This window comes from Hippopotamus amphibius, chromosome 17 (assembly GCF_030028045.1).
Source record: "Hippopotamus amphibius kiboko isolate mHipAmp2 chromosome 17, mHipAmp2.hap2, whole genome shotgun sequence".
NCBI lineage: Eukaryota > Metazoa > Chordata > Mammalia > Artiodactyla > Hippopotamidae > Hippopotamus > Hippopotamus amphibius.
In genome coordinates, this window is record NC_080202.1 from 38,514,256 (window position 1) to 38,527,883 (window position 13,628).

General features: G+C 55.7%; 1 protein-coding gene and 2 non-coding genes across 3 annotated transcripts in view; 2 read left to right on the forward strand and 1 right to left on the reverse strand.

The window, feature by feature from the left end:
• The first annotated feature begins 582 nt into the window (after positions 1-582).
• On the forward strand, positions 583-654 carry TRNAC-GCA (transfer RNA cysteine (anticodon GCA)). Its single transcript has one exon. It is a non-coding gene; the product is annotated as a tRNA-Cys (tRNA).
• Positions 655-2,315: 1,661 nt separating this feature from the next.
• TRNAC-GCA (transfer RNA cysteine (anticodon GCA)) lies at positions 2,316-2,387 on the reverse strand. Its single transcript has one exon. It is a non-coding gene; the product is annotated as a tRNA-Cys (tRNA).
• Positions 2,388-3,007: 620 nt separating this feature from the next.
• Positions 3,008-13,628, forward strand: part of LASP1 (LIM and SH3 protein 1) — a 40,252-nt gene continuing 29,631 nt past the window's right edge. Inside the window, exons 1-2 of the mRNA XM_057715845.1 lie at positions 3,008-3,328; positions 10,435-10,529. Coding sequence (XP_057571828.1) covers positions 3,260-3,328; positions 10,435-10,529 — 164 coding nt within the window. The 5' untranslated portion in view covers positions 3,008-3,259. The remainder of the gene's footprint in view (positions 3,329-10,434; positions 10,530-13,628) is intronic.

Below are 13,628 nucleotides of genomic sequence, written 5' to 3' on the forward strand. Positions count from 1 at the left end.
TTGAAATACTCCCTCTTACCTTCCTAACACACCATCTTGTTTTTTATTTTAGTCATTTCCCTTATTATTACTGGGCATTTCCTTGTTTAATCATTTGTGCATTTGTTTCTATTGTCTCCACTAGATTTTAAACTCAGTGAGACTGAGAACCTTTGTGTCTTTTTACTGAAAGTACGTTCTGCACTTAGAGTGGGGCACATAGTAGTTGCTCCATAAAAAGAGAGAGGGCCCACTAGAGTATACAGCCAGGGAAAGTCTCTCAGTGAAGATGTCTGTTCAGCTGGTGTTTGCGTTCTTTTCAGAGAGATGGGGGGAAAGATTCCCTATTCAGTTTTGCCAGAAGCTGTTCTCTGACTTCTTAGAGTGAAGAGATGAGTGGGATTGTGGATAAAGAATTGAACCTGGAAAAGACAGATTGGTACCTAAGTTCACATGTTTTCAAAATTCCATGTTTTTAGTTGATCTTTTAAACTCGTTATTTCTAAATTCAATATCATGTAACAGGAAACTAATTTTGAATGGTTTCAGAAAGTAAAATTTGGAATGTATTTGAAAAGAATTTCTCAAATGTCTGCCAGCAGAGGGGGTATAGCTCAGTGGTAGAGCATTTGACTGCAGATCAGGAGGTCCCCGGTTCAAATCCGGGTGCCCCCTGGCCTAAAATTCTGCTTTTTTCACAGCCACTCAGGTTAACCCAGAATAACTCAACAGTCTGAGGTTTCTGAATACAAAACTCCCTGGAGATCCTGTTGCACCTGGTGAATTTTCTCTCTTCCCAGAGGTCTCACAGGGGTGACTCTCCCATGTTTCAGCTCAATACCCAGACTCACTGGCAAGAAGTCCACCTGTACTCTCAGCAGGCAGAAAGAAAACAGACCATTCCAATCTCTGAGACCCTTCGAGATTTACTGGTTTAAAGTTAATTATAGTTTCTTTGTGGGGGAGAAATGGAATGTTGGGGCGGGGCAATATTATTTTGCCTAGTTCATACTCTGACCAGGAAGGCTAGAGCACAAGCCAAGTTCACAAAGTTTATATAGTGGCAAGGTTTAACGGGATACAGCATAGATGTAAGATGGAGGATGAAAAGTGGACAGCTTTCTCCTTCTTTATTAGCTCAACTGCAGGGCTTTGACCCGGTAAAACTACAGGTGGTGAGTTTGAGGCCTGGTGTCCAGGAAAGGGGTGAAAAATTAGTTATTTCTCGGGTCTGGGCTTCGCACCGCACAGCAGCTCTATTTAATCGCCATGTGCAGCATTCGCGATGCATCTCACAGTAATGGGAGCCGTGGGGAAAAATGCATTTGAGTAGTATTCCCCTGGGGCCCCGAGGGATGACACAACCAAATTCCGAGTTTAAAATATCACAACTGCCCCCTGACTGAAGGAGCATGCCTCTCCCACTATTCTTTCTTTTTCCTTTTTTTGGGCAAAACCTAGTCGAGAGGGAGGTCTTTGCTCCCTTATCGTTTTCCTCCTATCCGACAGTGATACTGTCAGTCACGCAGCCAATAGATATCTGTCCCCATCCTTAGGTTATGAAACTCGATGGCCTTGTATTACTTGTTCAGTGGTTCTCAAAGTGTGGTCCAGTAGCATCAGCATTCCCTGGGAACTTGTTAAAAATGCAAATTCTCGGGGTCTCACTCCAGAACAAGAGAATCAGAAACTGGGGGGGAGGGGGGTCAGGGTGGGGGGGGGTGTTTTAACAAACTCTCCAGGTAATTCTGACGCACGCTCAATTTTGAGAGCCACTACATTCGTTTGTATCAGTTTACATCAGGACGTAACTTTATTTTTGTAAATTAAATGAGCTCTCGGGTCGGCATGGGCCATTTCGACGTTCTCGAAGTGCTTTCACTCTGCCAGGGTCATGAACAATAGGGAAAGGTGAACACGGCATGCGCTTGTCACCGGTAATAAAGAAAGTTGAAGTTGGAGAAAGTCTGTCTGTGGGTTTCTTTCCCACCCCCACCCGAAACTGAACACCAACTTGGAGGAGTCTTGTCTCCAGAACCAGCGCCTGTAACTGCCTGACACCGCTGACGCTACCCGCGGTGACCGCAAAAATCCCGATACCTCTGGCGTGGGTAGTGGGGACCTGCCTGCAGCTTTTGTACCTGACTTGTGCCTGTACCCACCCCCTCCTCCTGCTGAGCACGAAGTAAAACTGAAAGCTTACCGTTACGGTTGGAAAATGAGGAAGGAATTTTTAAATAGCTTTTCTTTGTTTTCTTTAACCTATATCCGAGGTTAAAATATGAGTCAAGAAAGAATTATTCTCGTTACCTAAGTTAGGGGGAAAAAACGCACCAAGGGGGCACCCGGATTTGAACCAGGGACCTCTTGATCTGCAGTCAAATGCTCTACCACTGAGCTATACCCCCACACCGCTCCACAGCTTGGATATAGCTCTTTTGGGTGTTAAGACACTGCTACACCAACGGTGCAGAGTAAGGATAAAGAGAAAGGAACGAAAGAGAAAAAGGGACCAAGCGGAAAGCAGAAGGTCCCCGGATCCGGGGAACCGCGGGAAAGCTGCACGACAGGGGCGCAGGGAGGGAAGACCTAACCCGGGCTGCGAGGCGCTGAATCCTGGCGGAAAGGAGGGGTTCCGCCCTGCAAAAGTGGGAAAGGATGTTGTGGGAGAATGCTAAAGGAGGCCGAGCAAGGGGGTTCCCGTTCGATCCGCAGGTTCTCGCCAGGTACCGACGGGTACAAAGGAAATCCCCAAATCTGGCGAATCTGGTTTGGTGTTCGGGTGGGCTCGAACCTCACCCTGTACGGGTGAGAGGGCTTTGCCCGCCTCCTGCAGCCCGGGCGCCCAGATGTGCGCCCAAATCGGCTCCGCCCCTCCTCCAGCACCGGAAGGGCCCTGGGCAAGGTCTTCTGTCTGTGCCTGGCCTCCGGGCGCATCTCTCCAGGGCCCCTTCAGCTTGGAAGCGCACCTAGGCGCAGACCGCGGGGCCCGCAGTCCTCCCCGGGACCCGCCCCCACGCAGCCCCAGGTCGCCCGGGGAGCGCGCCTCGCCGCGCGCGCCCCTGCCCGCGCCCGCGGCGCGTCCCCGCCCCGGTACAGCCCCTCCTCCCCGCTGTGTTTATTAGGGGAAGGAGGGCGGAGGCGGAGGCCAGTTCCCTAGCTCCAGCCGCCGTCGCCGTCGCCTGTGCAGTCGCAGCTGCGGCCGTCTCCCGCCAGCTCGCTCCGGGGAAAGAGAACGCGCGCGAGCTCGGGCGTCTCCGCCCCAGCCTTTCCCAGAGCCATGAATCCCAACTGCGCCCGGTGCGGCAAGATCGTGTACCCCACGGAGAAGGTGAACTGTCTGGATAAGGTGAGACGCGGGACCCGGAGACGCGTCTTTGCAGTCCCCGAGCAGTGCTCCAGATCCCGGGAGCAGAGCGGGGCTGGGTCTGTGCCGCCTCATCCCCGCCATCCCGGGAGGAGGGAGGGAGGGAGGGAGGTGTCACGGGGTGCGGGGACAGACCCCAGTCTGGAAACCGGGAGACCCGGGGCGAGGCAAGGAGACCACGCGTGGCGGGCAGCTACTTCTGGAGAAGAGTAGGCTCTGTGCCCCGGGGTTGGGAGGACGCGAGTGGAGCAGCGAAGCCAGGCCCCGGAGTGGGGGTGGGGGGAGTGAGAGAAGGTTAGGGGTGCAGTCCCGCCCCCTAGGGCCGGCGGAGTGAGAGGAGACGGCCGCTCCCTCTCCCCGCCTCGCCGAGCGCCAAGTAGGCGGAAGCGCGGGGCGCTGGGGGAGGGGGCGGCGGGGGGGGCGGGGCAGAGGTGGGGGGCCCCTGCGAAACCGTCCGCTCGGGCGGCGACTGGCCGGGCTTCCTGGCCTGGAGACCGGGGCCGGGGGCTATCAGCCGGGGGGTGTTGCATCGGGTGAACTGGCCCTCGGATGAGGACCCGAGCCCCGCTGCGAGACCCCTCTTTTTTGGACGACCTGCAGCCCTCTTGGTGGTTGGCTCAGCGGTTCGTGGACTAGCAGACGTCCTCCGTAGCTTCCCAGCCCCCAACCTCGAATTAGAAAGCCAACTCCCAGTGCTGGTCCGCCCAACCGGACCGGGGCGGGGTCGCGTGCCGGCGTAGGGTGGGTGGGGGTTGCTTCACAGAAATCTCCTGAAATTGTGCACAGGGGCTGAGTCCAGCTTGTAGAACAAAGAGCTAACTTTTCAAAGCAGGTTTCGCCAATGGAGGGTGGGGTTGGCTGAGTTCAGGGGAAGCCTAGAGGAGGGGGAGGTGTTAGGGAGAAGGGAAGGTGGCCTTCTGGAAATTCACTGTCTGTCCCCTGGGGGCCCTTATGCGTTTTCCTACCCCCCCCCCCCCCCCCGGCGTGCTGGACTCGTTCATCTGGTTGTTATTACACTTTTGGAGGGGGGTGGAGAGTAGAACTGGGTATTTCCAGCAGTTTGGGGTAGGATCCGGGCCTCTTTTAATCTCCCTAAGATCCTAAGGCAAAAGCCACCTCCTCTCTGCATCCCCTTCCCAGTCTGGAGGAGAGGCCTCTGAGATTTTGTCCTCCTCTTCATCGTGCCTTTCATCCACCTCCTAAAGCTGGCTCCAAGTCCAAAGATTCCCTCCTTCCCGTCTGGACTGGCAGGGCTTGAGGGGTATGGGATGGAAGAGGGGTGCAGAGCCCACCTGGAGCCAGGTTTTGTTTGGTAAAAGGTAGTTCATTGGATACTTTTATCTTTACCCTCCCCCTTAGGGCTGGCGCTTCCTCAGTGACCTTTGGCCCCTGAGTCAGGGTGAGGGGGTGGGGTTCCAAGATTCTGAGATACTTTTGAAATTGCTCTTGGAGGAAGGGGGCATATGGGGCTGCTGCTGCTTCAGTCTCTCTCCTGGGCCTGGCTGGGCAGGAGGAGAGGAAGGCCATTTTATGGGTACAAGGGATGTGGGTGCTGACCTTCCCAATGACCGTGCTGGAGGGCAGGACTTGAGCCTGGAGGCAGGAGCTGAGAGCTCTCGGTCCTTGCACACTGGGGGTTTTGCCCTTCCCCAATGGTAGGGATTTTGGTCTCTGCATCTTGAGTTCCCTGCACCCTCTTTCTTCTGTACGATCATGAATTGGGAAGAGGCTGTGGCCATTTTCCACCCACATAAGGCAGAAGCAATGTATGATGGAGGGATTGCTAGCCAGGGAGTTGGGAGACTTGGTCCTAGTTCCAGGTCTGCACCTGCCAGCTCTATGAATGGCTCTAGGCCTCAGTATTCACCATCTATCAGATGGGTATGATGATGTCATTTCCTTGAAGGTGAGGAAGTGCACTAAAATGCCTGTCAAACTGTCTGGAAGGGGATGTGGTGTAGGCTGTGCCCTCCCTACCTTTTTAGGGTACTCTGTCCATCCCTACACCTTTGGAGTCAGAGGGGAGGGGTGCAGAGACCCTCAAGGTGGCCTCCCCAGCTGTTCTCTTGCCCTCACAGGAAGAGAACATTTAAGTGGAGGTTGCCCTGGGAAGTGAGAGTTGGTGATTCCTCTCTCTTTTTAGATCTCTCCTTACAGGAGGTGGCCCTGGGGAGACCTCACCCCTACACTGAGCAGGAGGCCTGGAACATCCAGGTATCAGACCTATTCCTCCCAACCCCCTTCAGGCAGTAAGGACAGGCACTTGGAATGGGTCCTGGTACCTGGAGGACTGAGACCTGAGGGGGAACCTTCAGTCCCATAGACACAGTTGCTAACCAACTTCCCCAGGCTTCCCATTTACAAATTAGAGTCAAATTAGACTCACCTGTTTCACTGCAATTTCCCTACGACACGACATGACCCAGAGCACAAGCTACGTCCTTGGTGTTAGCCTTTTCTCCTCCTTGAGCCTTATCTCCCAAAGGCTTAGGTGGGTAAAGGCCATGTCACCTCTGATGGCCACCCTGCCCTCAACCTGCTGTACCTACCGTGCTCTGTGTGCTGAATAAATGTGTATTGCGGGCGATGGTGTTTAAGGTTGAGATTTACTTCCCCAGAGGACTTATGGGATCAGAGTTGGAGAAACAGGGTGATGTCACTCGCTCATTCATTCAACAAATATTTATGGAGCAACTACTTTGTGCCAGGCTGCTGGAGGGCCTTTGGGGAGGGAGAAGGGGCTGTGTCTCACGACATCCTCTGCATTTTGAGAGAGGTGGAGTTTTGTCCCAGACCCTATTAGGAAGCAGTGGTATCTGGGGACCTGTGTTGTCAAGAGTCTTGCCATGTCCCTCTGCCCTGGCTTGCTTTCGCTGGGCTCCTGAACACAGGGGGAGGCATTTGGGAAGAATAGAGGATCCCTCGTTCCCATGGACTCCCCCATTGGGAGGGCTCTCTGCCTCTGGTTGTCTGAACCACCCTCCCCTAACCCCCAACATGGGGCAGCAAGGTAGAAGGAAGCTGGGCTGGACACAGAAAAGGAAAAAAGGAACCCTGGTGCCTCGTTTCCTAGCTGAGAGCAGCCCGCCATCATCCCCTGACCGTCCATTAATAGTAGCTACGACTCGTGGGAATGTGCCAGGCTCAGTCTTCACAGGAGCCTCACAAAGCAGATGTGATCGCTCCTGTAAGTTATGAAGCCCATAATCTGAGGCTCAGACAGGTCCTGCGGCTCACTCCCCTCTCAGCCAGAGCTGGAATTCGCGTCGTAAGTTCCTCGTGCTCAGCTCTTCTGCCTGTTGTGTTTGCAAAAAGTACTTTTATGTACACTATCTCACTAATGTCCGTAGTGGTCCCTCCCTTTCCTGACCCCGGCCTGAGGAAGGGCCTGGACTCTTAAACCAGGAATAATACTCCCTGGGAATTTGTGGCGGTGCAGCCACGGTCTATGCCTTGAAGCCAGCCTCCCAGGTGGCCAGATGAGCTAGGCTGGTGACTGGGCCAGGGTGGGGCTCGTGTTGCCCCTGGAGGAGTGAGAAACTGTAACCCTGGGTGACAGGAAGCGAGGGAGAGGTCTCATACTCCAACCCTGACTCATAGGCAGCCTGGGTGCAGAGGGCAAGATACCAGGCTGCAGGCACAGCGACCCGACCCGACGTTGACCCGAAGTTCACCGCATCCCCCTCACCCAAAGCTATGAGCAGCCACTTTCCCTGCCTCCACGGTGGTGATTCCAGAGAGATAGGGCTGGCCCAAACTGCATGCAGAGTGCGGGGGATCTTGCTTCTGCCCCCATCAGACTCTGCCTTTCTTTGGAGTGGGTTGCAGCTTTGGAGCTGCAGGCAAGGGAGAGTTGAGGGCAGTGCTGGAGCCTAGGAGATGGGCTGAGAGGCTTCCAACAGGCACCAGGGGGCTGGTTTTTGGTGAATAAGGAAACAGTGGACTTCCAGGGCAGCAGGGAGGATTCGAGTCGCTTGCCTAGAGGTAACTTTGCCCCCTGAGTCCTGGGAATGCATCTCTGAAATCTTCTTACCTGTGGCCTCTAAGAAAGAGGGGACTCGGACTTTGCTGGTGGTCCAGTACTTAAGCCTCTGTGCTTCCAGTGCAGAGGGCATGGGTTTGATCCCTGGTTAGGGAACTAAAATCCCACATGCTGCGTGGCATGGCCAAAAAATAAAAAAAGATTAAAAAAAAATTAAAAAGAAAGAGGGGACTCTTGGTCTGAGGTGGGGCTGATGCAGCAAAGGAAAGAGGCAGACAGAGGCTCATTGTGGGGTTGTATTGACTTATTTCCCTGTGTCCTTCACCAGACCCAACTGATACAGGGATGGGGTTGTTTTTTCATTTGGGGTCCCCTCGGGGTGCCTGGCCCAGGCTTGGCCCACAGGGGATGTTGAATGACTTGTCATTTTCTGCCCCTGCTCCCCTCACTTTCCTACCCCAGGACACAGTGGCAGGAGCTGCTGGATTTTCTTGAACCTTGGAGCCCTCCTCCAGAGCAGGGAGGGAAGTGATGAGAAGCAGCTAGTGGTCCCAGACTTGGAGGCTCTGTCATCTCCTCCTACCACGTCTGTGGGACCAGGGTTTTAACTCCACTTTACAGATGCAGAGACTGAGTTCCATAGTTACCCTGAAGGCACTCAGTCCTCTCTTGTTTTCATTTTTCTGTTCCTGGACCCCCTGTAAGAGAACAAGTGACCACTGCCCAGCCTCTAACACGTCTAGCTGAGAGCAAGGGGAAGAGCTACCGATGGAAATGGGCACCATTCCCTCGTATGGGGCTCCCATTCCTCCCGGTGGCAGCTGCTGGTGGTGGTGGTGGTGGGGGTCTTGTGGAACCCCTGGATTGGCTGTTGGCCCTGTACCCCAGCTTGGTCAGTATACTGTGCCCCCTTCCCTAGGGGCTTGGCTCCAGGGTGGGGACCTAGCCATCTGCTAGGGTGGAGGTGTCTGTGTCTCTCTCTGTCTCCCCGAGGCAGTCAGGGGGCAGCTTTGGAGGTCCCCAAGCCTAGGACAGTGCGGATTCCTGCCTGTGTGTGTGTGAAAGTGGGTCATGGTCTGGATTCCAGAGAATGTTTTTCCTGGCAGGCCCCTGCGGGGGTGGGGGGAGGGGGGGCCCAGGCAGGGGCATGTGCCGCTAAGCAGGCAGAGGCCAGCAGACTGGGTGGTGACAGGGCTGGGGCAGGCTGCCAGCGCCTCCCAGGCATTGGGGGAGGGAGAGGGGCTTTCACTTCGGGGGCTGGTGGGGGCAGGTGGGGGCAGGGATTACCCTGTTCTAGTTTTCCCGTGGGTTGTCTGTGTTTGTCTGTGTTGGGTTTTGCTCTGGGAGGAGTCTGCACTGGGCTCTGGGTTGGGCCTGGCGTGGCGTGGGGGCCCAACTTACACCACCCATCCCTTGGCTTCCAGACTTCCCGCTGGCCTTCTTCCCAAAGAGCAGTTCTCCTGACACTTCGTTTACTATTCCACCACTGGAGAGTCCTTTGGGTCTCCTTGATAGGGAAAGTACCCTATCAGAAGGTGATTACCCCCCAAATTACCCCGTGGCCTCTGGTTGAAGTGGGCCAGGATGAGGGAGGTGTTATCTCAACTTCTCAGCTTCCTTTTTTCTGTCCCCTTCTCCAGAGTGTCCCAGAAGCACCCCTTGGCTGGGAAACATTTTGAAAAGCACCGCCTTGGGGGAATTTCTTGACAGGTGGCCAAGAACCAGGCGTGTGCTGGGCTCCTCGAAAGTCTCCCTGTGCCCTTCCCTGGCTTCTGGCCTCTTTCTTTGGAGTGTCTCCCTTGGCTGCTGGGAAATGGGGCAGGGACAGGCCAGCTGGGTCACCCCGGCAGCCCAGATGCTGGCGTCCTGGAAGCTGGACTCCTGGTGGTGCCGGCCCGGGGCCTCGTCCTGGGCTACCGGGGCAGATTTCTCTCTCGTTCCCGTGGGTTTGCCTGAGTATCAGTGTTTCTCAGGATGGGGTCACCTCTGTTGCATCCGTTCCCCTGCCCTCATGGTCTTTGACTCTTCCCCTGCCCCAGCCGCCCCGGATCCATCCTTGTTCTGTTCGGGTCCCTGGGCGTCCCTGGAGTCTTCCCTGTCACTCATTCTCACTCACCTGCGTTGTAGCTGCGGTTGGGCACAGAAGAGCCCCACCTACCCCCAGCATACTCACACCTCCCGCTGAGGCCCTGAGCCCCCACCTCTGAGGGTCATCTCTGCTGCGCCCAGCACCGGACATTCAAGTACTTAGAGGTGCCAGGTGCTTTACTGAGGGCTTTGTAGGTGATTTCTCATTTAAACCTCAACAATCCCAAGAGAGATGTGTTTTATGATTTCCATTCTACAGACCCAGAAATGGCTCAGAGGTGTGGGTCCTGACCAACGTCGCACAGCTAGTTAGGGTGGGGCTTTGATGCCCACTATGGGGGGGGAGGGGGGCCCACCTCCAATTAGAGCTCCTTAGGGCCTCAGAGGGAGGCCAGCTGAGGGGTGGGAGAGGGTGAGGGAGGGGTGGGAGGGGTGTGGGTGTGGTGGCTAGAGCCTGGGGCACCCACCCCCACTCTGGGCAGGGGCTGCTCAGGAAGGGGAGACATTGGGGCTGGTGCATGGCCCAGGCTCAGGTGTGTCTGGAGGCTCAGGTGTGTCTGGAGGGCCTGGTGTGGGAGCTGGGAGGGCCTGGGTGTGTGGGGGCTGGGCCCTCCTCCTCTTGTCTAGGCCTTGTCAAGGCTGAGGAGCTGCCCCTCAGCCTTGCTCAGCAGCGGCTTCTTAGCAACCCTGGCGCAGCTTTGCATAAGCAATGAGGCTGCTTCTGCCCAGGCAGAGGGAGTGGTCTGGGGGCGGTGGAGCAGACCTTCTGGGGGCTGCTCGCCACTGTTAGAACTGGCCTGTTCCCCACTCACCCTTGTGTCTGCCCTTCTCCCCCTCCGAGCAGCTCCAGTGGGACAGGGAGGGCGATGTCATCAGCTGCCTGAGCCTGTGAGCTGAGATGCTCACCTGGGGTGTGTCTGTGTTCCAGTCCCCGGGATGGAACACTCCTTCTTGGGGCCTGAGCCCATTGCTGCATCCTGGTGTCTGACGGATGTCCTCCCTCTGCCTCTGTCCCCAGTTCTGGCATAAAGCATGCTTCCACTGCGAGACCTGCAAGATGACACTCAACATGAAGAACTACAAGGGCTATGAGAAGACGCCCTACTGCAACGCGTGAGTCCTGCTGTGGGCAGGGGCTGGGCGGGCACTCCCTCTCAGTGCTTCCTTCCATTCAGATACCCACAAAGCGCCAGGGCCCTGCACTTCCACAGTCTGCTCCATAGTTTAACCACCGTTTAGCCCTCCTCACCACAGCTGGATGAAGTCAGGGCTGTTAATATGCCCATTTTACAGAGAAGGAAACTGAGGCTTGAGGAAGGGAAGGGGCTTTCCCAAAATGAATGAGAGGCTCTGGTGAGAGGCTAGTTCAAACCCAGTAGAGCAAGCTTGTTCTTTCCACTGCGCTCTGCTGCGAGAGAGGGATCCAGTGCGGTCTTTCAAGAAAACGTCCTGTTTCTGCCCAGTTGTGTTCTCTCGCTTTGCCTTCCACATTTCTCTCCCCGTGACAGCAGCTGACTGTCTCCTCTCCCCTGCCCCCTACCAGAGGGTCTGGGCACTAAGCCTGGGGGCTCCTGGCTGCGGCCCTTCCTGGTGGTCATTTCTTGAGAAGTGGGGGCAGCATAAAGGGAGAGGCCTGGCCTCTGGCAGAGCTCTTCCCTGCCTGGTGAGGGAGGTGGAGACCTTCATGTCTTTTCCAGCGGCGTTTGCTCTGGTCTGCTGTGGGGGTACCCCCATCCCATCCCACGCAGTTTCAGAGAGTGCAGTCGCATGCAGGTCAGGGCTCATGTAGGACCTCACAGCCATGCTACTCGGTGGGGGCTTCAGAAGGTCAAGTTACTTGAAGTAGGCGGCAGGATCAGTGTTTGAAAAAATTCAGGATCTGACTTGAATCCTTTGTATTTTTTCATTTTTTTGTTTTTAAATTCTCAGTCAGGAGGCTTTCTGCCCCTGAAGTTCACCAAGGAGGGGAACTTTGGGACTTGTGTAAAAGTCCCTTAGATTTAAACCCCTTTGAAAGGCTGTCTCCCCCTTACTGCCCTTCCCTTTCCTGCTCATAGCACAGCCGCCACCAGGCACTCACTGTCTGCTGGCTGCCAGATGCCAACCTGTGCCAGGTGCTGGGAAAACAGATTTACTGATAAAATCTCAAGCCCAAGAAACCCCGTGAATCTCCTCCCTTCTGGGAGGGATTGGGGCACTGGGCACACTGCCTGGGTTAGAGGGAGGGTCACAGCTCTGTCCCCTTCTCCTCTATGAGCTTCCACGGGTCCTCTTCCCCCTACCGACCCCTCCCACCCCCCCAAGGGAAATGGGACATTCTTCAAATTCTTAAAAGCTCACACAAGCCCTGATTCTCTGCCACTTCCTCCCTCTGTTGGGGAGTGGGGTGGGGTTCAGCAAAACCAGAGGCCGGGGCAGTTAACCCCTTGATTGCTGGCTCGCTGCAGGCTAGATTCTGGGCACCCAAGCTCCTTTGGGGGCAGCTTCTGAGCCTCAGCCCCTCCAGGCAGCAGTCTGGCTGAGCCTGGAGCCCAGTGGATGGCCGGGACTAAGGCTTCTGCACGTCTCTTCCTAAGACTCCGGTAGCCTAGAATTCAGCGAGCACTGGGAGTTGGAGAGAGAAATCGGAGGCTTGTCCTTGTTTTCTCTGTCTGTTCTCAGTCTAGTGCCAAAGTCCCAGCTTACTTTTCTCACCCTCTTCTAGGGAGGCTACAGCAAATAGGGGCGGGGAGCTCCTGCAGGGGTTGAGGGGCTCCAGGGAAGTCAGAAGGTGAAACACCCATCCTGGGATGCTGCTTCCACTCTGCCGAGGGTGAGGTTCCCCCATCTCTCTCCTGGTCTCCAGCCAGAGAAGCAGGCTGACCCCTCTCTGTCCCCCCAGGCTTTACAGCCCTTATTCTTCCGTGCCCAGCTCACCTTTGGCCCAGCTGGGATGTTACCTGGGAAGGACTCTGGATGGCCAAAGACGTGGGGGGTTTGTGGCCCAGCGATGTTTCACTGAGCTGTGGTAGCACCTTGCCTGAGGCAGCCACACTCCCTCAGCTGGCATCTGCTGAGTGGCTGGTCTGTGTCAGCGAGCCAGACATGGGGATTCCGGGGTAACCTGGCTTGCTAGGGGTGCCCTCTGGACCTGTCTGGGCCTATTTTCCCATAGTTAAAAATTCCTACCCAGGGATGCTGGATCCTGGACCAAAGGTTTTATGGAGCACCTGCGATGTGCTAGGCACTTTGCTGAGCATTCACTCTTATCCCTTCCTGTTTTCTTCCTGCCTTTGGCTCCATCCCCTAGTGAATCCTAGGGTTTCCAGGATAAGGCCGGCCTGACTTTGCTTTGTGAAGCTGAGGGGCAGGTCACTCCTGGCCCTTTGCGGGGGAGTTGAGCCCACCCAGGGAGGGAGTGTGAGAGCTGGGTGTGCAGGGGAGCCTCTACGGTCTGCCAATCTCTGGTTAGTCCCTGAGCCAGGGTCTTGCAGGAGGGTGGCCAAGAGAAAGAAGAAAACTGTCTGTCTCTCCCTGTGGCTTCTGAAGACTGAGATTTAAGTTCTGGAAAGTGACTGAAAGCAGCAAAAAGCCCTCTTCTATTTCTCTCTTTTGCCCCAGACTTGTCTGGGGTGAGGCCGGCCGGGGAGAGAACACAGGCCAGAGCCCACAGCCGGCCTTCTGGGTGGTAGCGGACCCCAAGGACGTGCATTTACACACGTGCCCGTGCATAATGCAGACACACACGCCACCGGCTGTGGGGCCACCCCGGCTGTGGGGCCGGGTAGGGCCGCCAGGGCATCAGGCTGAATAGGCTGCATTTGTGTTCACACGTCCCGGGCCACAGGCACTCAGCATTGCTCTGACAAGGTAGAGGGAGCATGCCTGTTTTTGCATAATAGCCAGCAGTGGAAGAACCGCTGTTAATCGAATTCTTTCTTGAAGCTTCTGGGTAGGTGGAGTGAGCCTGTTCCAGCGGTTAGAGGAATATTTATGCCCTCATTTATGATTTGTTTTGTAAACTACTTTTTCTGAAAGTGGGGCAGATCTGTCCACAGGTACAAACCTGGTCCTTTGTCTCCATGCAGATAGTTGAGGGCCTGGAGGGTGGGGGTGGGGTGGGGTGGGGTGGGGTGGGGGTGGGGTGGGATGGGGGTGGGGTGGGGGTGGGGAGGAATGTGCTTGTTGCTTCCTCCTTGGGGGCCATGAGTCAGTGGAGGCTGCAGACCTGAG